Below are 22,087 nucleotides of genomic sequence, written 5' to 3'. Positions count from 1 at the left end.
CTCCCTCCCTCCCTCTCTCACGCAGGTGCTCTCGCTCTCCTCTCGCTCCACAACTACACCATTAGGTCCAGTTAATGCTGCCCATACATAGACTCTTGAGCGTGTGGCTTTCCACTGGAACATGGTGGACATACTGGGGATCATATCCTTAAAGAACACTGACTCTCCCTCCACCAGCAACTATCACCTGCCAGTAGCTCCTCAGCTGGGACTCAGTTGGACTTCATGCCCACCTTCCCTCTCCCCGTGCTGGCTTGGGTCTTTGCAAGTGCCTGCTGTCACAGCTGCTGTGAGTTCACCTGTGCAGCTGCCCTGTTGAGTCTGGAAAACACAGTTTTCTCATAGTCTTCCACTGCCTCTGGCTTTTACAATCTTCTTGCCCCTTCTTCTGCTTTGATCCCTGTGCCTTGCAAAGCAGGAATGTGATACATGTGTCCCACTTAGGGCTGAGCATTCTGCCGTCTCTCGTTCTCTACACCCTGATCAGTTGTGGGTGTTTATTGCTAAAAGCAGCTTCTCGGGTGACGGCTGAAAGACACACTAATCTATGGGTATAACAATAAATCATTAGGCATCCATTTAATATGATGCCCATTTAGCAGAATGACAGTGGTAGGTTCTCTACTAGGACCTATGACCTGTTTAGCCATGGACTTTTGGCTCCAATGATGGGGCCAGGTACTGGTTTCTTTTTGCAGAAGAAGCCTCTACTGTTTCTTGGGTTTTTTGTTTTGTTTGGTTTGGTTTTTTGGTTTTGGTTGTTGTTTTTCTTTTTCAGGAAGGGTCTACCTATGTAGCTCTGACTGTCCTGAAACTTACTATGCAGACTAATGTGGCCTAAACTCAGAACTCAGAGAGAGTTTAGCCTCTGCCTAGAGACATGTGCTTCTACACCTCGGTGACCTACCTCATTTTTTTTTTATTTAGAATGATGTGGATTTTAATAGCTCAGTCCTGTCAGTAAGCATCTTTTTATATATATATAAATTTATTTATTTATCTCTTTATTAAAGATTTATGCCTCCTCCCTGCCACCGCCTCCCAGTTCCCTCCCCCTCCCCCAATCAAGTCCCTCTCCCTCGTCAGCCCTAAGAGCAATCAGGGTTCCCTGCCCTGTGGGAAGTCCAAGGACCACCCACCTCCATCCAGGTCTAGTAAGGTGAGCATCCAAACTGCCTAGGCTCCCACAGAGCCAGTACGTGAAGTAGGATCAAAAACCCATTGCCATTGTTCTTGAGTTCTCAGTAGTCTTCATTGTCCGCTATGTTCAGCGAGTCTGGTTTTATCCCATGCTTTTTCAGACCCAGGCCAGCTGGCCTTGGTGAGTTCCCGATAGAACATCCCCATTGTCTCAGTGTGTGGGTGCACCCCTTGCCGTCCTGAGTTCCTTGCTCGTGTTCTCTCTCCTTCTGCTCCTGATTTGGACCTTGAGATTTCAGTCCGGTGCTCCAATGTGGGTCTCTGTCTCTGTCTCCTTTCATCGCCTGATGAAGGTTAATATTCAGGAGGATGCCTATATGTTTTCTTTGGGTTCACCTTCTTATTTAGCTTCTCTAGGATCACAAATTATAGGCTCAATGTCCTTTATTTATGGCTAGAATCCAAATATGAGTGAGTACATCCCATGTTCCTCTTTTTGGGTCTGGTTTACCTCACTCAGGATGACCTACCTCATTTTTTAAGACAGAGTTTTTCACTGACCCTGGAACTCACTGATTCAGGTAGACTGACTGATCAATATCCACTTCCGTGGCGATGGGATTATAGGTGCCACATCCAGGCTTTTACATGGGTATGGGAGATTGAACTCATGTCTTCACCCTTGCATTCAAGGCAAACACGTTAACTACTGAGCTATCTCCCCAACCTGTGTTCTAGTGATCTATCTTCATGCTCTCTGGCTCTTCCTTTCCTTAGCTCTGTTCAGTTCACAACTAACTGGGAAGAGTCTCCATGTCTGGTACTGTGGGTTGTGTGCTTTGTTTTCTGTTTCCCTAAACTCCTCTGTGCAGCCAGCTGCCATACTTAAGTTCTCCATTATGTCTGTATGTGCCATCTACCTTCGCACCAGGCCCAAAGCGTAACAGTGCTTTGGTTCTTGTCCCAGAGCTCTGATGCCTGTCACCTAGAATGTGTACACTGCTTTCTCTCTGAAAAAAAAATTGCATTTGTCTCCCCAGTTTGGTATTTTTAAAAATTTATTATTATTATTATATGTAATGGGTGTTTTGCCAGCAAAATGTGTAAGTCTGTGTGCCACATGCATACTTGGAGCCTCTGGAGGCCAGCAGAGGACACTAGATCCCCTGGAGCTAGAATTACAGGTGGTTGTGAGCTGGCATGTGGGTGCTGGGAATCGAACCCAGGTCCCCTGGAAGAGCAGCCAGTGTTCTCTTCTGAGACACCTTTCCAATTTGGTTTTGGAAATCATGTGTTCTCATGATTAAAACAAAAATAGTAGCATATTTTTTATTTGCTATTTGATAATTTCATGCACATAAAAATGTATTTTGATTATGTCTACCCCAAACTCCCTTCTCATCCTCCCAAGCCTCCCCAGCATCATATATCTCCCTTAGTGTTCTTCTTTTTTTATTATTGTAACTCACCGAATCCAATTAGCCCTGCCTGCTGCAATGGTGACTAACCTTGTTGACTTGATATTCGGCAGGCCTTACACAGGTGACCCTAGTTGCTGTGAATACAATGGCCATGTCATGTCTAGAAGATGGCATTTCACGGTACTCCTCCCCATCATCCTGTCCCTCTCTGAGCCTTAGGAGTTGGGTATTGATGTAGCTGTCCCACTTATGGCTGAACACTTAATCACCATTCATACTCAGCACTTTGACAGTTAGGAGTCTGGACCACTGCAGAGAGCAGCTCCTCTGACCAAGGAGGGCAGCACTAATCTATCTGTATAAACAGATATTTAGAATGTACTCTGACAACATGTCCATTTATCAAGACAACAGTGTTGTTTCCCTCCTACGGCCTATCACCTCCCTAGCCATGGGCTTTTGACTAAGGTTTCAGTGACAGATGTGACTTCCCTTCTGTGGGAATCCAATCCTAAAGTGGCTGGTTGCTCCCACAACCTTCATGCCACTGTTGTACCAGGGGGCACATCTTGCCTAGCAGGATGGTTTGTAGCATGCAGAGTTTGTCAATGAGTGATGCTATTGATAGCTTTTCTCCCCCAGCAACCTGCACAGCCCTATGGAAGCTCGCCATCTGGAAGGAGGAGCTCAGGTCAGCTCCAACTTGGTTTCTTTATGCCCCGCAACCAAAGTGTTCTTGTGACTTTTGGTTGAATACCAGATGCCATGAAGGCATAAGTTCTGCGGAGGCTATGGAGAGCAGCATTTACATCTTGTTTTGATTGTGCTGTATGTGGTGGGATGTGGGGAGCGTGACCAGTTGATCCAGGCCGGTCATAGATGATGATGGGGCTGGATACTCATCTGACCTCCGTCTTGTCAGCCCTCATCTCCCTCCAGGTCTCGTGCATCTGCACGGCTCTAAGAACTGAGTTGCCTCACATTCAGCTCCATTCCTGGTTCCAGAAATATCTGTAGGCAGAAAGGCCCTCTCCCCATGTGTGCCTACTCTGGGGAAGGGCATGTCTGGTGGCCTCGTGCTCTGTGGCAGCCCCATTCTACCCTGAGCCTGAGGCTGGGCTTGGACAGGTCTTTGCCGGTCTTCTGGGATAGTCAGTTTCTCTGTGGTATCAGGGTACAGTCCATAACCCTCTTCTCAAAGTACATGGTCTTTGCCTAAGGGGCTGGTGGGCTTCTGGCCTCTGGAGTGCTGAAACCTTGTATGCAGCCTGCTCACCGGCATCTCCCAGGACTCTGTCCTCCATGCGCCCTCAGTGCCTGACAGCTGCAAGAGCTTGCAGGTTGGTTCCTGTCCACAGTGTCCACAGCTCCATTACCCTGAATTGTACTACCAGCCCACACTTGACCTTCATGAACTCAAGAACATTTCAACTGCCTTCCCCTTTGAAAAATAATCTCTTTACGTTTATCGCATTCATGCATTTGAAGGTCAAAGGACAAACAGCTTGTGGTCTCCGCTCTCTTTTTCCACCAAGTGGGTTCTGAGAGAACTCAGGTTGTCAGGCCTAGCAGCAAGTTCCTCTGCCCACGGAACCATCTCCCGCTGGCCCTTCATTCTCGTTACTTCCCTCTGCCAGCCTCCTCTCCCCCTGATGTGGCCAAAGGTGCAGCAGACCCTTCGTCTTTCATCACTGGGAAATCCCAGGCCAAGAACCCCGTGCTGCCTGCCATCTCAGAGCTTGGGTTTGGGCTGGGCTTTTCTGAGCTCTGCTTTCTTCCTCTGTAGTGGAAGTGATGTCCCCTTGCAGAGGATACACAGCACTGGGTAGGGGAGTGGAAGGGTGACCATCTCCTGTTCCTGCCCACAGGAAAACCTACAGAAGCTGGTCCACATCGAGTACAGTGTGCAGGGCCAAGGGGACCTCCTCCAGCCAGGAAGGGTGAGTGCTGTCTGGGCAAGGACGAGGGCCAGCTCGACTCTGATAAGCCCATTGTTCAGCAGGGCTGGGCCCAGACGGGCCTGGCTGCAGGTGCTGTTTAGGAGGGGTGGGGGACATGGTGCACCACCCTGGAAGCTTGTCTGCACCCCTCCTTGCATGATGCCCTCTCAGGGCAGTTAAAGAAACAGTGCCAGTCAGTTATGCTCACCATAACTGCCCTGGGGTAGCTCTCTCCAGTGAGGGAAAAAACTGTACCAAGTGTTTCTAGTTCCAAATTGCCAAGAAAGCAGAGATCAGAGCAGTTCTCAAAGGCAAGCCCCAAGAAAGCAGCGTAAAAATAGCATCTTAACAAAACAGGGATGGGTGATGCTTGGGAGTGGAGCGCATGGTTAGTATAGGCAGGGTCCTGGGTTCTCTGCCCAGAAGGGGAGGGGTGGGAGAGAGATTGATTGATTTACTTTTTAGCTTCCAGATGGAAAACATACAACCCCGCTCAGAAAATAGCTTGAAGTGTGATCATTGCCAGTTGGAAACAGGGACTGAGCCACATGGGCAGGATGTTCCTAGTCTAGGATTCTGTGAAATCTCCTATGCAGTTCTGACTGAGGCCCTGTGCCCTGAAGTCCTTCCTATGTCTGTTTGTATCCTTCAGAAGGATGGGGCTGGAGTCACCATTCACAGTCCAGATGTTCAGCAAACCTTCAAAGGCCATGTTCCAAATGGACCCTTTGTGGTGCCGTTTAGAGAGAGAGTCATAGCTAGGACACGTGCTTGGTGGCCAGAGCAGCATTGGTTTGTCCTGCACGAGGACGCTCTAGAACGCCGAGCTGCCCAGCTTGGGTTCCTGAGCCCAGAGTCTCCGTGAGCTGTTCGTGGGTACTGGGGCAGCTATGGTGACTGCTTCCGACACAGAACCTGCCCAGACTTTCTCGCCTGGTTTCTCTCCCTCCAGGAGTTTTTGAAGGAAGGAACGCTGATGAGAGTGAGAGGCAAAAGCCGACACCCCCGGCACCTGTTTCTGGTAAGCACGGGCTGTAAGCCACACCCCGCTGTTGGCTTTCTAGGGCCACCGGAGGAGCTGGGACAGTCTTCAGGATGTATAACTGAGCCCTAAAAACAAAAGAAAACAAAAACCATTGCTTATATGTTATTTGAATGGTTGGCGGTGGTGCTGCTGCTGAAATGAATAGCTCACGTGCCTCCACGAAACAGCTCAATCCAGGGCTTCCTTACGGCACTTTCTGTGGTGTGTGAGACCGCAGAGAGCTGAGGAGACCAACTTGTCTAGTTGGTGGCCCAGAGAGTAGTCAGGGTTGTGGTTCTGATTCACCACTCTGTGCAGGTGGGCGTACCTGACATGTCTGAGGACACACGGCCACACTTTGAACATCAGGGAGTATCCAAGACCCGTGGGGTGGGGATGCCAGCCTCAGGCTCTTATACTGCAAGTAGCTCTTTGTCCCCACCCCCCATGACACTGCACCTTCTGTGTGACTGCCCCTAAACAAGTGTCGGAGACACTCAGGCTTTAAAGAGGAAAGGCCGCATCTACCTCCCAGTTGTGGAGGTACCAGCCCTTGATGGGGTGGCCCCGAAGTTTTGGGCCTCTGGCCAAGAGGCACAACAAGGCAGAGTCATTGCTCACCTCGTGGCTAGGAAGTAAGACAGGAAGGGGAAGGGGCTGGGTTCCAACAGTCTCCTCAAGGTCGTGCCCCAATGACCTAACTTCCTCTCACTAGGCCCCACCCCTAAAGGTTCCATTCCTCCTACCAGTGCCACCCTGTGGACCACGCCTTCAACACAGAGGCTGTTAGGGGACCCCCAAGAGGCAAACTATAGGCCCGCTGTCTGCTGGGTATCTGTGTTTCCTCACTCCCATGCCACTCCCTGCTGTTCCTGTGCCGTCAGCCGCCTCCCACACTGCTAGAGTTGTATGTAGCATGACGGAGGGCGGCTTAGAGCTCTGTGGTTCCAGGATTCACCAGGCAACACCTCGGTGCCAGGGCATGAGCACAAAGATCACTCGCAGCCTTGCTCTCAGCCTTCGGGATGTAAGAGGAGGGAAACGCACAGACTGACGACCGAGAATCATGACATGGAGTAGAGAGGGACTTAGAGGAAGCTAAGAATCAGTGGCAGAGAGTCAGGCATTGAAGTGAAGAACGGAAGCCACAGCAGCTGTGCCCAAGGATTGCCTGGGGGATGCGCCAAGGGCCTTGTACTCATTTCCTGAACGGGCCGCCTGAATTAGACCCCAAAGCAAGGAAGGTGGTCCCTTTTCTCCTCCTACCATGTGGGTTCCCAGGATTAAACTGAGCCATCTCACGGGCCCCTACTTTCTTTCTTTTCTTTTTAAAGGCATGGTCTCACTTGCCATATTGACCAGGCTGGCTTCCAATTCAGAGATTCACCTGCTTCTGTCTCCTGAGTGCTGGTGTTAAAGGCATGGGCCACTTTACCGGTCCCCACATCCTTTCTTAACAATTTTGTGTATAGAGTTATATGTGCCAGTCTTAAGTTACGTGCTGGTGTTTGTTGACTAGTGTATGCCATTCTATAGTTACCACTTGGATCCGGGTTGAGAACATTTGCAATAGTTCCAGAAAGCTCCACTAATACTGGCAGTCAGTCCTCCCCACTCTCAGGTACCCACTAGCCCGATTGCTGTCACTTTGGGTTGGACCTTCACCGAAAGGCATTGGGCAGCGCTCACATGTCTGACTCCCCCCACCCCAGCATGCCTGTGATTTGGCCTTGTGGCTAGGAGAGTCTGGCAGCCTACTCCTTTGGGTTGCTATACAATATTCCATAGCCTGACTGAACCACAAGTTCTTTATCCATCCGCTGTCAAGGACATTTGTTTTGTTCCACTTTTAGGGCTGTTATACATAAAGCTGTTCTAACACTGGGTACCAGAGCATTGGCAAACGCGCCAAGTCCTCTTGGGTGTTCCCCACGGGAGTAGAGCTGTGGTGATGGTTTCACAGGATGGTTTTACTCCTTGGTGGGGTGTCACTGAGGATTGCCAGGTGCCTGCACCCCAGAGACCAGGGACCTGCTGTGTATAGAGCTTGCTGCAGCCTTCAGGGCTAGGACTGGTGTGATTTGGTTCCTCCTGTGCAGATGAACGACACACTCCTCTACACACATCCCCAGAAGGATGGGAAGTACCGTCTGAAGAGCTCGCTGCCGGTGGCCAGCATGAAGGTAGATATCTAACACTGGGTACCCGGGGACAAGGGCCAGCAGTGGTGGGAAAGTCATCACAAGGAGATGCTGGCGAGATGGAGCCAACCTTGCTCCTCTCCACTGAGGCCCAAGGCCCAAGGATACAGTATTCAGTGAGGACTGCAACGCTTAAGCACAGGTTGCCCAGATACAATGGGCCAATGATATACTCTCGGAGTGGATGGTGCATAGGGAAGGGCGGACCTACGGGGAGGACAGTAATGCAGGAATCACTTGGAGGGAGCAAACAAACAGGTTTGGCTTATATCATTAAATGCGGTAAGATACATGCCGCATAACCCTCTGCGCCATTATAAGGACAGAGCTCAGTGACGTGAACCAGTGCTGAGCCAGCAGCTCCACCCAGTTCTAGAACCTTCCTGTCTTCCCAAACAGTCCATTGAATACTGAGTCCCATCCCTGCTCCCAGGCCCTGGTACCCACCATTTGTTCTATTGCTATGAATTTGACTGACTGATTGACCTCATATAGGTAGAATTCCACAGCATTTGTCTTCTTGGAGCGACTTGCTTCACTTAGCTCTGTGGTCAAGATTTTCATGTGGCAGCTTGGTCCGGTTCTTCTTCCTTTTCTAGGCACGCACATTTGCTCCCTCATGTGCTTAGGCTCCTGTGTGTGTGTGTGTATGTGTGTGTGTGTGTCTATCTTTCTGTTTCTCCGTCTGTGTCTGTCTTTATCTCTCTGTGTCTCTGTCTGTCTCTGTCTGTCTGTCTCTCTCTCATGTGTTTTCCATTCATCTACTACTGGACACCTCTCAGCTGTTGTATGTGTAATGTATGGACTTGCCTGGTTTATCTTGGTTTCAAACATGAGAATGTGTGGGTGCTTTGGGGGAATTCTGGGGACAGACAAAGAACATTTTGGAAAGTTAACTTTGATGCCATCTGAGGCTGATGACCAAGAAGGGCATGCTGAGGAGAGACAGCAGAGCAGCAGGTAATGGAAGCACACATGCCAATCAGAACCCTGTTACCCACTAGTAGTGGGCAAAGCTGTCTGTGTTAACCCCTGCCTGTCCCCACACACACACCCTGAAGTTGATGTTGTTGATTTTCCTGGCAGGTCAGCCGCCCCGTGATGGATAAAGTGCCCTACGCTCTGAAGATCGAAACTCCTGAGACCTGCCTGACACTGTCTGCGAGGTACGGGGAATGGGGGCGACTTAAGGGTGGGAGCCTTCAGGGCAGCAGAGGCGGCAGATGGCGTCATTTCTGGCCTGGTGTCCTCTTGGAAAGGGCTCTTTCTCTCCTGGTTTTCAGTGTTTCTTGAGTGCTATGTGTTGTAGACCTCTGTGGAATATAACTTATAGAAAAATGCCAAAAAAAAAAAAAAAAGGAAAGAAAGAAAAAAAATGCCTAGCACTAAGGCAGGAGGATCACAAGTTCAAGGCCTGCCTGAGTAATATAGCAAGACCTTTTCTCAAATCACATTCAGAAGGCTGAGAAGGGAAGATAAAGACGCTGCCTCAAAAAGCCAAAACCAAGACCAACAGAGATAGGGCAGTAGGTAAAGCAGTAGGTAAAGTGATTGTCATACAAAAGTGAGGGTCTGAGTTTGATTACCAGAACCCATGTGAAAAGCCAGGTGTGGTGGTGCATGCTGGGAACCCCTGTACTGGGCAGGCAGAGCTAGGAGACTCTCACAGGCAAGCCAGTGTATTAGAATAAACAGGCTCCAGCTTTAGTGGAAGATCCTGCCTCAAAAAATAGAAAGGCTACAGAGATGGTTCAGAAGTTAAAGAGCACTTGCTACTCCTCTGGAGGACCTGGATTCAGTTCCCAGAAGCCCTATGGCAGTTCACAAAGGCCTGTAACTCCAGTTACAATGCCCTCTTCTGGCCACTATGGGTACTGCATGTGAATGGATACATGCAGGCAAAACACCATAAAAATAAATCTTTTTAAAAATAAATAAATAAATAAAGATAAGGGTGAAAAATGATTGAGATGCATGAAGTTGAGCTCTGACATCCACACTCATGTACATATGTGTACACTCAGAGCTATGCATTCATACACACACACACAGAGGCTCAAATAGAAAATAATAACCAAAGAAAAAAATTCCTGGGGATTGGGGCTTAGTTCGATGGTAAAGCACCTCCCCAAGAGACTCAAAGTTCTGGTGTTGTCCTCAGCCACATAAAACCAAACATAAATGTTGGTTCCTATGCCAAGAGGACTGTATGCCCCATGAAAGTAGCTCATCAAAAAATGCTACGGACGATTGGGCTCAGTGTGAGATTCTCAGGTGACTTAGATGTGCCGTGTGCTCAGTGGGCTGTGCTGTCAGCTTTGGCACTTTCCTCTCAACAGGGCAAGAGGGAAGTGATGAGTGACCGCCCATCACTGGCCGTTCTGTCTTTGGGGGAAGGTCTCAGTACGTGGGAGGAGGCTGTAATTAAAACACCATGAACTAGCTGTTGGAGAAACAAAATCTGCTTCTCTCAATCCAGGAGTTGGGAAATGAAAGGCCAAGACACAAGTCTACTGGGCTCTGATGAGAGGCCCATGTTTGTGGGTGGTACCTTGTTGTAATCCTACAGGATAGAAGGGACAAAGGATGCCCCACAACAGGGAGGACAGACTTCCTGGAAGAGTCTCCTGGAGTTGCTCCATCGCCTCTCTTCTCTGCTTGATGAAATCAGGGCTTCAGGGCTCAGGGTATAGTTTCTGGGTGCCCAGCCATAACAGGGGGTGACAGACCACAATGATGTCTACTCCTGACTGAGGCACTGCTGTCCGTCTGGCTGTAGCCTGGAGTACCAGCTGCCATTGTCAGGTCTGCTTTCCTGGTAGCCCAGACCCCACACACTGGAGGAGAGCTATCTGTCTCCTTTAAGCAGTGTGACCCTGGCTGTCTACCATACCCGTTTGCCCTCAGAACAACAGACCAAAGTGGTCCCTTCTCACTGCCTGGGCTTTTCTGGACCGTGGAAAGATCCTGTGCAGGGTGAGAGCGACACCTAGTGGGCACTTAGAATTTCCACCCAGCTTCCTCCTGGCCTGCCCTCAGCTCTCTAAGTAGAGAGGGACTGGGACATTGGGCAAGACTCAGACCAGAGGCTGCTAAGCAAGAGCTCACAGCAACAAAAAGGGTGCCAGGCACTGTGGTTCACCAAGCCTGTGCCTACAGCTCCTGCGCGGAGAGGGACGAATGGCACTACTGTCTGAGCAGAGCCCTCCCGGAGGACTACAAGACCCAGGCTCTGGCTGCCTTCCACCACAGTGTGGAGGTGAGTGAAGGCCACCCCAGGGTCTCTTGGGTGGGTCCTGCTGTAGGTTACTTACAGCAGGAGGACGAGTGTGTCCTGTCACATGGGCCCTGGCAATGCCCCCGTCCTATCCCCTCTACCATGCTCCAGTCAGACAGAGTATGGCACCACAGTTCCACCCAGGACCATACCCTGCAGTTTGGAGAGCAGACCAAGGGATGTGGGAGACTTTACTCAGAATTAAGGGGAAAGGGCTCCTCGCCTTCTCAGCTGTCCACCTGACTCTCTCCTGACTGTGGTTGCTGGTTGCCACAGATCCGGGAGAGGCTGGGGATCAGCCTCGGGGAGAGGCTCCCCACCCTGGTACCTGTCACGCATGCCATGATGTGCATGAACTGCGGATGTGACTTCTCGCTCACCGTGAGGCGCCACCACTGCCATGCCTGTGGCAAGGTGAGCGGCAGACTGGGCGAGGGTGTGCTCAGGAAGGGGAGGGCGTGTCCCTGACCAGGGGGCCTGGGGAGCCTGAAGAAGATGAGTTCAAGGCCACCCTGAGAAGTAGAGCTTGTTCCTGTCCATGCCACTGAGATCCACCAATCACTGCCAGTCCCAGGCCCCTTCTGCTACCACCACGCCATGTTAAGAGCCCCAGGGCTCACCGTTATGGTTGTTGGAGGAGAGGGTGTTACTTTGTGGGTAAGAGCACTTGCTCAGAGACACAGCGTAGCCCGGCCTAGAAGAGCAAGGGTCCACATGGCGCAGAGCAGCTGGGAACCTGGTACTCCCAGGAGGAGGTGAGGGGTGGCTTAACTGGCTGACAGCACATGCTGAGACGGTGACCCACAGCTTACATGTGTGATCCTAACATTGCCTCAGATTGTGTGCCGGAACTGTTCTCGAAACAAGTACCCACTGAAGTGCCTCAAGAACCGGATGGCCAAGGTCTGTGACGGCTGCTTCCGGGAGCTGAAGCTGAGGAATGGGCCTGTCCCAGGCCCCATGAGAGGTAACTCTACAGGGCCCTTGACGTCTTCCAGGCCTGATGACTTCTCCTCAAGTTCTCATGAACCTCTAGGGTATCCTGCTTGAACCTGCTTTCTCCTGAAGAAGGGAGAAAAGGTTCTGCATTAAGGCGCCACTGGGGAGACTAAGGCTCGAGACCCGGGCTCCATGGGAACCTGATAGCTGCTGTGTCCCTGTGTCCCTGAGAAGACAGGGCTGCTGTGATTGTCCACTATGGACGACCCTTTCAGGGTATTCCATTGGTCTATGTTCTCTGGAACTTTTTTTTAAAAAAAAAAAGATTTATTTTTAATAATGTGTGTCTGTGTATAGATATGTACGCATGAATGCAGGTTCCCAAAGAGGCCAGAAGAAGGTGTCAGATCCCCTGGAACTGGAGTTACAGGCATCTGTGAGCCACCTGATGTGGGTACTGAGAACCAAACTCAGGTCCACTGCAAGAGCAGTGTGTGCTCTTAACTGCTGAGCCATCTCCCCAGCTCCTGGGGTACTCCCAGGAACAGTCCACGGGTGTGCTGTCTTTGGGATCTTTTGGCAGGATTGTGAGGCTGCTGGGACGGTCTCTGGGGTCAGGAAAGGACAGAGAGCCCCTTAGAAGCTGAAATGACCCTTGAGACTTGATACTTAAGTAACAAACTGTGCCCAGAATTATCAGGCAGGAGGGACAGTAGGTGCAGTTTGAACCTTCCTGTGGCCACACTAAGGTCGTCAGGAGAAGCATAGTCCTGCTGGTGGATCCTGGACAGCTGTCCAGTATCCTAGAAAAGTGGCCCCTATCCTCCAAAGCCTAGGTACAGCATCAGCAGGAAGGAGCATGACAGCCATTCTGGTCCCATTGACTCCCACTCCCACCCCCTTCCCGCCATGAGCCTTGGAGGCACCTGATTCAGCATTCCAGTGACCCTTCCCCTGATTTCTTACCTCTGCAGAGCGTCCAGTCAGCATGAGCTTCCCACTGTCCTCCTCCCGCTTCTCCTCGGGCAGCACCTTTTCCTCCGTCTTCCACAGCATTAGTCCTTCAACTTTCAAGAAGCAGAAAAAAGTCCCTTCAGCCTTGGCGGAGGTAAGGCATACATGGGAGACAGCGGCAAGTCGCTGTCCCAGGAAAGACTCTGAAATTGAGGTTAGGTGGTGCCACACCTAAGAGTAATCCTGTCTGCGGAAGACCTCTGGGGCTGCAGAGGTGCTTGAGAGGCATCTCTGTGTCCCTCTGTCTTTCTTTTTCTCTGGCCCTGTGGCATAGAATTAGTGCCCATAGGGTCGGCTCAAGTCACTGGTGAGTAGCCGTCATCATTAATTGTCCCATGGAGTTATGGTTAATTGTCCCAAGTTAGCATGTGTGAGCTGTGTGTTCCCAGACTGCAGGAAGCAGATAGCACAGGTGCGAACCTCCCTGAGCCTATGAAATTCTGCAATAAACCTCAAAACTGGCTAAACGCAGGTCTATCTTGCAGGTAGGAACCCAAGCAATGCCCATGAGTAGTAGAGCCTTCCCATTCAAGTCCCCATTAATAGTCGTCAATCAAGCAAGCAGTGGGTGCGAAGAGGTGTTAGGCCGGTCGTTCTCAACCTTCCTAAGGCTGCAACCCTTTAATACAGTTCCTCATGTTATGGCGATTCCCAGACATAAAATTATTCTGTTGCTACTTCATAACTGTAATTTTGCTACTATTATGAATCGTGATATAAATATCTGATATGCGGGATATCTGATATGCGACTCCCCTAAAGGAGTCGCGACCACAAGTTGAGAACCACTGAGTTAGGGAGTGACTGTCTGTGAATAAGTGCTGTTTTAGCCATTAACTTTTTCCGTTTGCAAACTAAAGACCTTGGAAATATGGCTAAGGTATAGCTTAGTGGTAAAGAACCTGCCTGTTGATAGTGTGTAAAGTTCTGATCATGTCCCCAAAAATCTTGAAGTTAATATATACATGGTAAGAAAAAAATCTGCAAAATAGACAAAACAATATAGAAGTGAGTTTTTTCACCGGGCAGTGGTGGCGCACACCTTTAATCCCAGCACTCAGGAGGCAGAAGCAGGCGGATCTCTGTGAGTTTGAGGCCAGCCTAGTCTAGTTCCAGGACAGGCTCCAAAGCTACAGAGAAACCCTGTCTCGGGGAAAAAAAAAAAAAAATGAGCCATGACCAAAATCCTTACGGCTCCTTCATAGCATAGAAATGTGCTCACAGACCGTTGCTTACTTCTGCCAGCCTCAGGAGAGGGCACTCCCAGCACCCCCTCCCATTACAGGGGCTCTGCCTGTGCAGCATTGCTTCCCAGGGGGATGTTGAGGAAGACTCTGAAAACCCAAGTATCTAGCTCTCAGGAGGCTGCAGAATTGGATCTGTGGGGGTACTCCATGGGATCTTTGGAGGTGCTCCATCGGATCCGTGCCATCGGATCTATGGAGGGGCTTCATCAGGGCAGGTGGGGTGAGAGCCCAGGCAGAAATTAGCATATAAGATATTCTGCATATCAAATAGTTATATTATGATTCACACTAGTAGCAAAATCACAGTTACAAAGTAGCAACTTTCAGGTTAGAGCCTAGAACCTACAACCAGCTCGGACTGGAAAGGAATCCTGGTTTAATTTCGCCCTGAAAGAACCGAGTATCATCCTCCTCTAAGCTGAGGAGGACTGAACTTTAGGAAATCCCTCTGGGCCTCAGTTCCCCTGTCTGGAAAATGAGAAAATCAGAGGAAATTATCCCTAAACTTGGCCATGTTGCTTTCCAACTCACTCAGTGTAAATCAGGCACGGTACCTGTCAGGATGCCTCCTGCTTTTTACTAGTGAGAAAATGGAGGCCCGCAGGAGGTCAGTAAATTGCCTGGTGATAGGCATAGTTACTGCTGGAGCCTGATGGAACTTTGGATTGCAGCCCTCCAAACCAAACTGGAGGTTTCTTTTGTTTTCTTTGCTTTCTGGTGCTGGTGATGGAACCCAGGGCCTCATACATACTCACACAGTGTACCAGAGCCCCATTCAGTGTTAGCTACAGCCAGAGCCTTGCAATGAGACATCACCTAAACACGGGCAGCAGTATGACACCGTAGGATCTACTGGATCTACCGTAGGCATCTACACTGCCAGGCAGGGGACTCTCCCCACCTCATATCCCTTCTTAAGTGTGAAGTCCTTCTAAGCGGACGGTGGATGAATCTTGTGTCCTGGGAGGGAGTAGCATCCCAGTAGGGGCAGCCCACCTGGAGGCAGCTTTAGACTTTCACATCTGCTTCCTAGGCCCCCAAAGTAGCTTTACTGACCACAAGAGACCAGCGATGGAGCAGCTTTCAAACTCCCCTGCGGAGGGTCCTCCCTGGCCATTTTGTCTGTTTACCTGCTTTTTCTCCCCACCAGGTGGCCGCGTCCGGAGAGGGCTCGGCCATCAGCGGCTACTTGAGCCGCTGTAAGAGTGGCAAGCGGCGCTGGAAGAAGCTCTGGCTAGTCATCAAGGGCAAAGTGCTCTACACCTACCTGGCCAGTGAGGTACATCCTTTCTGCAGCTGTTATCTCCGGGAGGCCTGTGTTACGTATGAGTGTGGCAACAGGGGGTGGAGGACCAACCAGCTAGGGTCTCCAAGCATCTGCAGGCATGAGTTCTGGATACTACGAGGACCTCTGCTGGTGGTTTTCAAGTTTTTGGGTTAGAATGTGGCTGTGAGCGCTCACAGAGCACTTAAATGTCACAGGCTCAGCAACCAGGACAAGGTCATAAGAGAAAACTTGCCTCTGTTCTCTATCTCGGTTGCTTGGGACAACATACGGCAGCTCAGAGAAAACTGCTCCCTTTGTGCCTATCCGTTGCTTTTACTAAAATGACCACGGGCTCCAGTGAGGCTTCTAAATAAAAGCACATTGCTACTTTTATAGAACATACTGGTTTTAGTGTCTAAAATACAAGCAAGGGCTGGGCTGCAGCTCGGTTATTGGAACACTTGCTCAGCATGTAGGAAGCCTGGGATTCGGTATCCACTACTACATAGCCTAGGTGTGGTGGTGCAAGCCTATAATTCTAGCACAGAGGCAGGAGGAACAGAAGTTCAAGGTCATCCTCAGCTGCAGAGTAATTCAAGCCTCCTCTCTCAAAAATAAAATACAAACAAACAAGAGAGCCCTTAGGCCTAGCCTCTTCCCAGGGTAGACAGATGTGGGCTGTGGTGGTGTAATCTTGCTGGCTAGTCCTTCAGAGGCTGAATGGGCTGGACAATAAGGTGGTTTCCATCTCCAGGTCCTACCACCTTGGGGCTTCCATAAGCCAAATCCACGTTACAATCAAGACTTAAATGTGTCCTGATCGTTGGTGGAGGACCTGCCTCTCGACAGACCTGCAGCTGTGGTGGTCACTGTGTGTCTCATTCTCACACACCAGACCAGCAGAGCAGGCAGATAGAGGGGACCTTTGTTCATTTGTCTACAGTGGGACTTTCTGCGTCGGGGACAGGGGCTCGTCTTTCCAGTCTGAAAGTTGAAACACAGCTCAAAACAGCCACATCCTAAGAAGGCATGTCACTGAGCCGAGCATGGTGTTGCATGCCAATGGTTCCTGGTACTCAGAAGATGAGGCAGGGGAGTTACCATGAGTCCCGTGTAAGGCTTTGTCTCAAGGGGGGAAGTGGGGAAGCAAGCCAGGACAGTAGCAGCGTATTTTGTAATCTATCAGGCTAGGGGTATTCTAACATAGACAAGGGAGGGTTTTTGCTGAGACACCTTAAACAAAGACGTCATGAAATGTGTACAGAACGTGTTGCCAGAACAAACTCTGGGATACAAAATCCTTAACTACTCCAGTCCATAGGAAGAATACTAGAAGGCTGTGAGTTCAAATCCTGGATCTTCCTCCTATGCTAGCTGTGTGATATTGGGCATTCTCTGTCTATGGTAGAGAATTTAAAAGATAATGGCACTGCACTCGTCTAGCCCTAGTTGGCTGTCAGAACTTAAGTCCCTTTCCTTTCCGGGACTGGTCCTGGCGGGAAGCAAGGGTGATTAGAGATGCTCTTCCACTGGAGGCAAGGATCAATGTTAGGGGCTGATACAGGTGTGGCTTTTAAAAATCTTTTATTTACTATTTGACAATTTCACATTTGTATACAATGTACCTTGATCTTATCCACTCCCCCAAACCCCTAAATATGCCCCTCCCACTTTCATGTCCTTTCGTGTGTGTGTGTGTGTGTGTGTGTGTAAATGACACATTGAATCCAGTTAGTGCTGCCTGTTGGATGCTGTCTGACCTTGTTGACTTGACCTTGTGCAGGGACCATAGCTGCAGGGAGTTCATGATACAATGGCCGGAGTCACGTCCAGGAGAGTTCCACAGCATCTTCCCCATCTTTCAGCTCTTTCATTCTTTCTCTCCCCATCCTTTTGTGATGTTCCCTGAGCCTAGGGAGATGCAGGGTTATGGGTGTGGTTTTAACATCAGATGTTCCTTCTGTCCCCTGCAGGACAAAGTGGCCATGGAGAGCATCCCTCTGCTGGGTTTCACTATTGCTCCGGAAAAGGAGGCCGGCAGCAATGAAGCTGGACCAGTCTTTCACCTTTACCACAAGAAAACCCTGTTTTATAGCTTCAAAGCAGAGGACAGCAGTTCTGCTCAGAGGTACCAGCAACAGCTAGTCTTCTGTCTTGTGTCTGTCTTACAGAGAAATGCAGCGTCACCTTGCACTGTCCTGTTCAGGCCCCTGGGGGTTCTAGCACAACTGCAGGCCTGCGTGTTCTGGGTCGTGAGATGTTGCTGGTTGTTTTACTCTCTTGACTTTTTTTTTGGGGGGGGGCACCAAATAAATCACACATGAAGTCTTATTCTTTCTTATAAATGCCTGGCCTTGGCTTGGCTTGTTTCTAGCCAGCTTTTCCTAACTAATCATCCCATCTACCTTTCTCCTCTAGGCTTTTTCCTTTTCTTACTTCTGTAATCTTTGTTTCACTCTTACTCTGTGGCCGGCTGGGTGGCTGGCCCCTTCTTTTCTCAATCCTTGATCTCTCTTCCTTTCTCTTTTTCTCCTTCTGTTTATTTGCTCTGCCTGCCAGCCCCATGTATTCTTTCACCTGCCTTGCTATTGGCCTTGCAACTCTTTATTAGACCAATCAGGTGTTTTAGACAAGCGAATTAACACAACTTCACAGAGTTAAACAAATGCAACATAAAAGAATTCACTGTAGCCGGGTGGTGGTGGCACAGCACTCAGTGAGGCAGAGGGAGGTGGATCTCTGTGAGGTCAAGGGCAGCCTGATCTACTGAGTGAGTTCCAGGACAGCCAGAAACTCTCATGATTCCTTTATGTGGGCATTGATTCAATCAACTTTCATACTATCCCAGCTGCTTTCTAAATACAGGAAACATGTTTGGGAACTATATACAAACACGGCACATTTCTTGACTTCAGGCTAGCAAGAATCTAGTCCAGTCACAAAGATATTCAACGCTGTCTTCTGTTTTATAGGTGGATGGAGGCCATGGAAGATGCCAGTGTGTTATAGCAGTCACCAGGCACATGAACTCACAAAAAACTCTTACATTAACGTGTGAACCCTTCCAGAGGCTGCTCCTGGTCTCAGCTCATCTAGATGCACGTGTGGGTTCTGCGTGGGGCTTGACGTTTCCCCTCCCAGGTAGAACCCTAAGGGATATTTATGGACCTCTTTTTTTTCTGCCTCCATGTTTCCCAGCCCCCATCACAAACTGTACCCTTATCTAAAAGTGAGTTAAAATTTAGTACCTTGAAGACATGGAAACGAAGAGAAAAGGACATTTAGCAACATGGGCTTTTTAATAGAAACTGGCTTTTCCTGGTTTTACTCCTGGCGAATAGGACCACTTTTGACTTTCTGCAATGTCCATACGGTGCCTCAGGTGATGTGGGAACCAGCCAGAAAGGAACAGCTGCTCATGGAAACACTTCACCATCCTGCTGAGCTGCAGCCTACTGTGTCTTCTGAGAGATGGACAGGAGTTGGCCGCAGGCAGGTCTGGGGACTCGCTTGCTGTGGAAAGTTGACTCCTACAACCTTTTGATGGTTTGCCGGGCTTGAGGGTGGGGACCATCTTCCCTTCCTAAGGTCCTGCCACCTGTACTGTGGCAATTCAGCCAGAGAGTGGTTCCCTTCCTCCCAGAATCTTCAGCACCACCCCAGGGCTGCCGCTTCAGCAGCACAGAACCCTCTAAGATGGATCTACATCAGCTTTAACTTCTGTGTGCCTTCCTGTGTATACGCTGTGCACACAGACCATGCTGTTGATGGGAACTGTCCTCACTGGAACACATATCCTCAAGCTGTATCACCCATGCCAGTTTACTGTTTGAGAGAGATAAAGAAGAAAAAGAGAAGTGGGCGGTCATCAGAAAGTGATCTGGGCGGATAGATGGGTTGACCACTGCAGAAGCACTGTGTGGCTGGAAAGCACGTTGCACACCTAGGCTGAACCACCTTGGAGCTGGAAGATGCTTTGCACACCCAAGACAAAGTGTACCACCTCCCTCTGGGCACCTCCCTCTGGGCACCTGAGGCGGAACCACCTCCTGCTGGTCAGTTCTTTACGCTGGATGGATTGTACACAATGTATTGAGGAGGGACAGGATTCCTCCTCATTCTCACCGCAATTGAAAAAAAAAAGTAATTGTCATCATTTCCTGAAATCTCTTATTACCTTCTCCCTACAAAAAGGATTTTTGTAAAACGTACCATCTCAAGGACTTATTTACATTAAATATGTTCAGGGATTTCTTTTTCTAGTTTGCAGTTCTTTTTACATGTTTTGCAGTCAGCGTATAATTAATAATTCAGGTCGGATGGACCCGCAGATGTTCCTGCTAACTGCTGAGTGTAATCACCTAGAATCCTTCCCAGAGTCACTCACATGTGACTGGGCCGACGGAGTGGAGCAGGACTCGAGGATAGCAGTCCCCTTTGCTACGGTTTCATTTTCTGTGATTTCCATTGCCAGAGGTCAACTCTGGACTGAAAATATTAAATAGAAAATTCTAGAAATAAAAGTGTGTAAGTTTCCGGTCATTTTTACTGTGGTACTAGCGTTCCACTTTGTTAGTAATTTCCCAAGGGTCTAATTGGTGCATTATACATCCCCGACAGTACCCGTGTGTGCACAGGAACAGCACTGTATGTGTGACCCAGTGCTGCTGCTGCCTTCTTTTGTTTGTTTGTTTGTCTTGTTTTGTTTTTCGAGACAGGGTTTCTCTGTAGTTTTGGAGCCTGACCTGGAACTAGCACTTGTAGACCAGGCTGGCCTCAAACTCACAGAGATCCGCCTGCCTCTGCCTCCCAAGTGCTGGTATTAAAGGTGTGCGCCACCACTGCCTGGCTGCTGCTGCCTTCTTGAGGACTCACGGGGGCACTTGGGCTGCTGCTGTCCAAGCAGTGGGAATATACTGACTTGCCTTGTACCATTGCCAAGGGTCACTTTCCAATTCTATATATGAAAGTCCTTTGAGGACCTTTATTTTATTCTGTTTATTGATTATTGACTGACTGATTGATTGATTGATTTAATGCTGGCTATGGAACACAGGGCCTCACATGTTAGACCAGTACTCTGAGGCTAACCCATACCCTGACAGTTCTCACCCTATAACATCCGTTGTCTGATACTTAAGTAGGGTTTTATTTCTGTGTGAATATTTAGCTTGATTTAAAAAATGCCTGGATTATCCATAAAACATAGCAGACAGGGTCACCAAGACAGTCCCCAGCTCCTAGGGAACTGAGCCAGACCCTGCCTGGTTGGATCTTTGCTGCCTCATCTTTCCTCAGTTCTCTGTGTTCTGGTTTCAGGCTCATATCTTCCTGACAATTCTCAGTGGCCCTGTGTCCTTCTCTTTGTCCAGCCTAGTTCAAACGTCCAGGTTGCCTGTCTGTCCACTGAGTCTGCTAGGGATGAAACCACCTCACCAGGTCTGAGGGCATGCCTGTCCCCTGGGCCCAAATGCTGCAGAAACAACTATAGTGCCACACAATCTCCCTGAAGCTCCCGCAAGCGCAGAGAAGCCCTGCATTGCATATCCCAGCAGCAGCTCTCACCCAGGAATAAAGGACCCAGACCCTGGATACCCACCAGGAAAGCTGGGAACCTGCTGGTCTCTTCCGTCACAGAAAGGTCTCTGCAGTGTCTCGCAAGCTGGGGACAGGTACACACTGAACAGTAACAGCCCATCCACAGTCCTGCTCAGGTATGGTGAGGACAATCACAGGAAGACCTTCCTCTTTCTCAGGGCGGGGTCAGGGAAGTAGGTGGCAATGAGACTGGTGTCCCGGTCATCAGATCATTCTCCCTCCATCTTCAAAGCCTTAAAGAACCTTCCAAGCATGACCTTGCCTGCTTCACAGAGGCTTTTCTCAAAGCAGGCGGCCTTGCTTGGGGGTGGGATGAGGAGGAGAGTGGCTTCATGGATTCCCATATATTGCAGTTACTGTAGGCTCTGATGATCTGAAAAAGTGGGAAGGATTCTATGCCTGTCACTAAAGCACTGTCCAGAAATGGCGGTGTTGGCCGGGATGCATTCTGGTCCTAATAAGAATTCTGACATGTCAGAAATAAACTGAGTTTTTCTGGTGGTGATAAACCTCCAGAGACAAACTCTGCCTGGCATTGTCTAGGGAAGGCCCAGGAGGAGGGTGATGCTGGCCCATCTCTGAGCGTGGCCCCTCAGGAAGGTGTGGGGGCCAGCAGCATAGCTGGTTACTCTGTATCCTTTCTTTATCCAGCTTCTTACTGATCTGGTCATGTAAATGTCAGTAAGCGGAGACACCCTAGTACAGGTCGAGACCACTGAGGCTGATGGTGGATGATGGATGATGGCTGAGCTCGCAACCCAAGTTGCTTTCTGAAGAGGAACAAGGCCAGCAATGGGCTGGTTGTCGCCAGCTGACACACTGTTAACTGATTCAGTCTGCATCCTGTGGCTTTTGAATTCTCACTGCCAGGAAGGGACAGCTGTGTCCACGCTCAGGTATCTGCTTTCAGCACAGGTCTCACATTGACTTAAGCAGGTGGGAAACTAGCAAGTCCCAAAGGACCAGAAGCAAGTCCTTTGGGGTTTTCTGACTTATCCAGTGTGAGAGGTGGTTCCCCA

General features: G+C 49.6%; 1 protein-coding gene across 2 annotated transcripts in view; it reads left to right on the top strand.

Annotated features, from left to right (window-relative positions):
* Fgd5 (FYVE, RhoGEF and PH domain containing 5) overlaps nucleotides 1–19,982 on the top strand; it is a 98,037-nt gene extending 78,055 nt beyond the window's left edge. For both annotated transcript variants that reach the window (XM_057755613.1, XM_057755537.1), the window contains exons 11-21: nucleotides 4,430–4,501; nucleotides 5,454–5,522; nucleotides 7,625–7,708; nucleotides 8,813–8,892; nucleotides 10,886–10,985; nucleotides 11,280–11,417; nucleotides 11,841–11,970; nucleotides 12,917–13,050; nucleotides 15,354–15,482; nucleotides 17,444–17,598; nucleotides 18,443–19,982. In XM_057755613.1, the coding sequence (XP_057611596.1) occupies nucleotides 4,430–4,501; nucleotides 5,454–5,522; nucleotides 7,625–7,708; nucleotides 8,813–8,892; nucleotides 10,886–10,985; nucleotides 11,280–11,417; nucleotides 11,841–11,970; nucleotides 12,917–13,050; nucleotides 15,354–15,482; nucleotides 17,444–17,598; nucleotides 18,443–18,479 (1,128 nt within the window). In that variant the 3' untranslated portion in view covers nucleotides 18,480–19,982. The remainder of the gene's footprint in view (nucleotides 1–4,429; nucleotides 4,502–5,453; nucleotides 5,523–7,624; nucleotides 7,709–8,812; nucleotides 8,893–10,885; nucleotides 10,986–11,279; nucleotides 11,418–11,840; nucleotides 11,971–12,916; nucleotides 13,051–15,353; nucleotides 15,483–17,443; nucleotides 17,599–18,442) is intronic.
* Nucleotides 19,983–22,087: the final 2,105 nt, after the last annotated feature.

The sequence above is a fragment of the Chionomys nivalis genome, chromosome 1 (genome assembly GCF_950005125.1).
Source record: "Chionomys nivalis chromosome 1, mChiNiv1.1, whole genome shotgun sequence".
In the NCBI taxonomy this organism is placed as follows: Eukaryota; Metazoa; Chordata; class Mammalia; order Rodentia; family Cricetidae; genus Chionomys; species Chionomys nivalis.
Note: the sequence above shows the minus strand (reverse complement) of the source record. Positions and strands in the feature narration are given on the sequence as shown.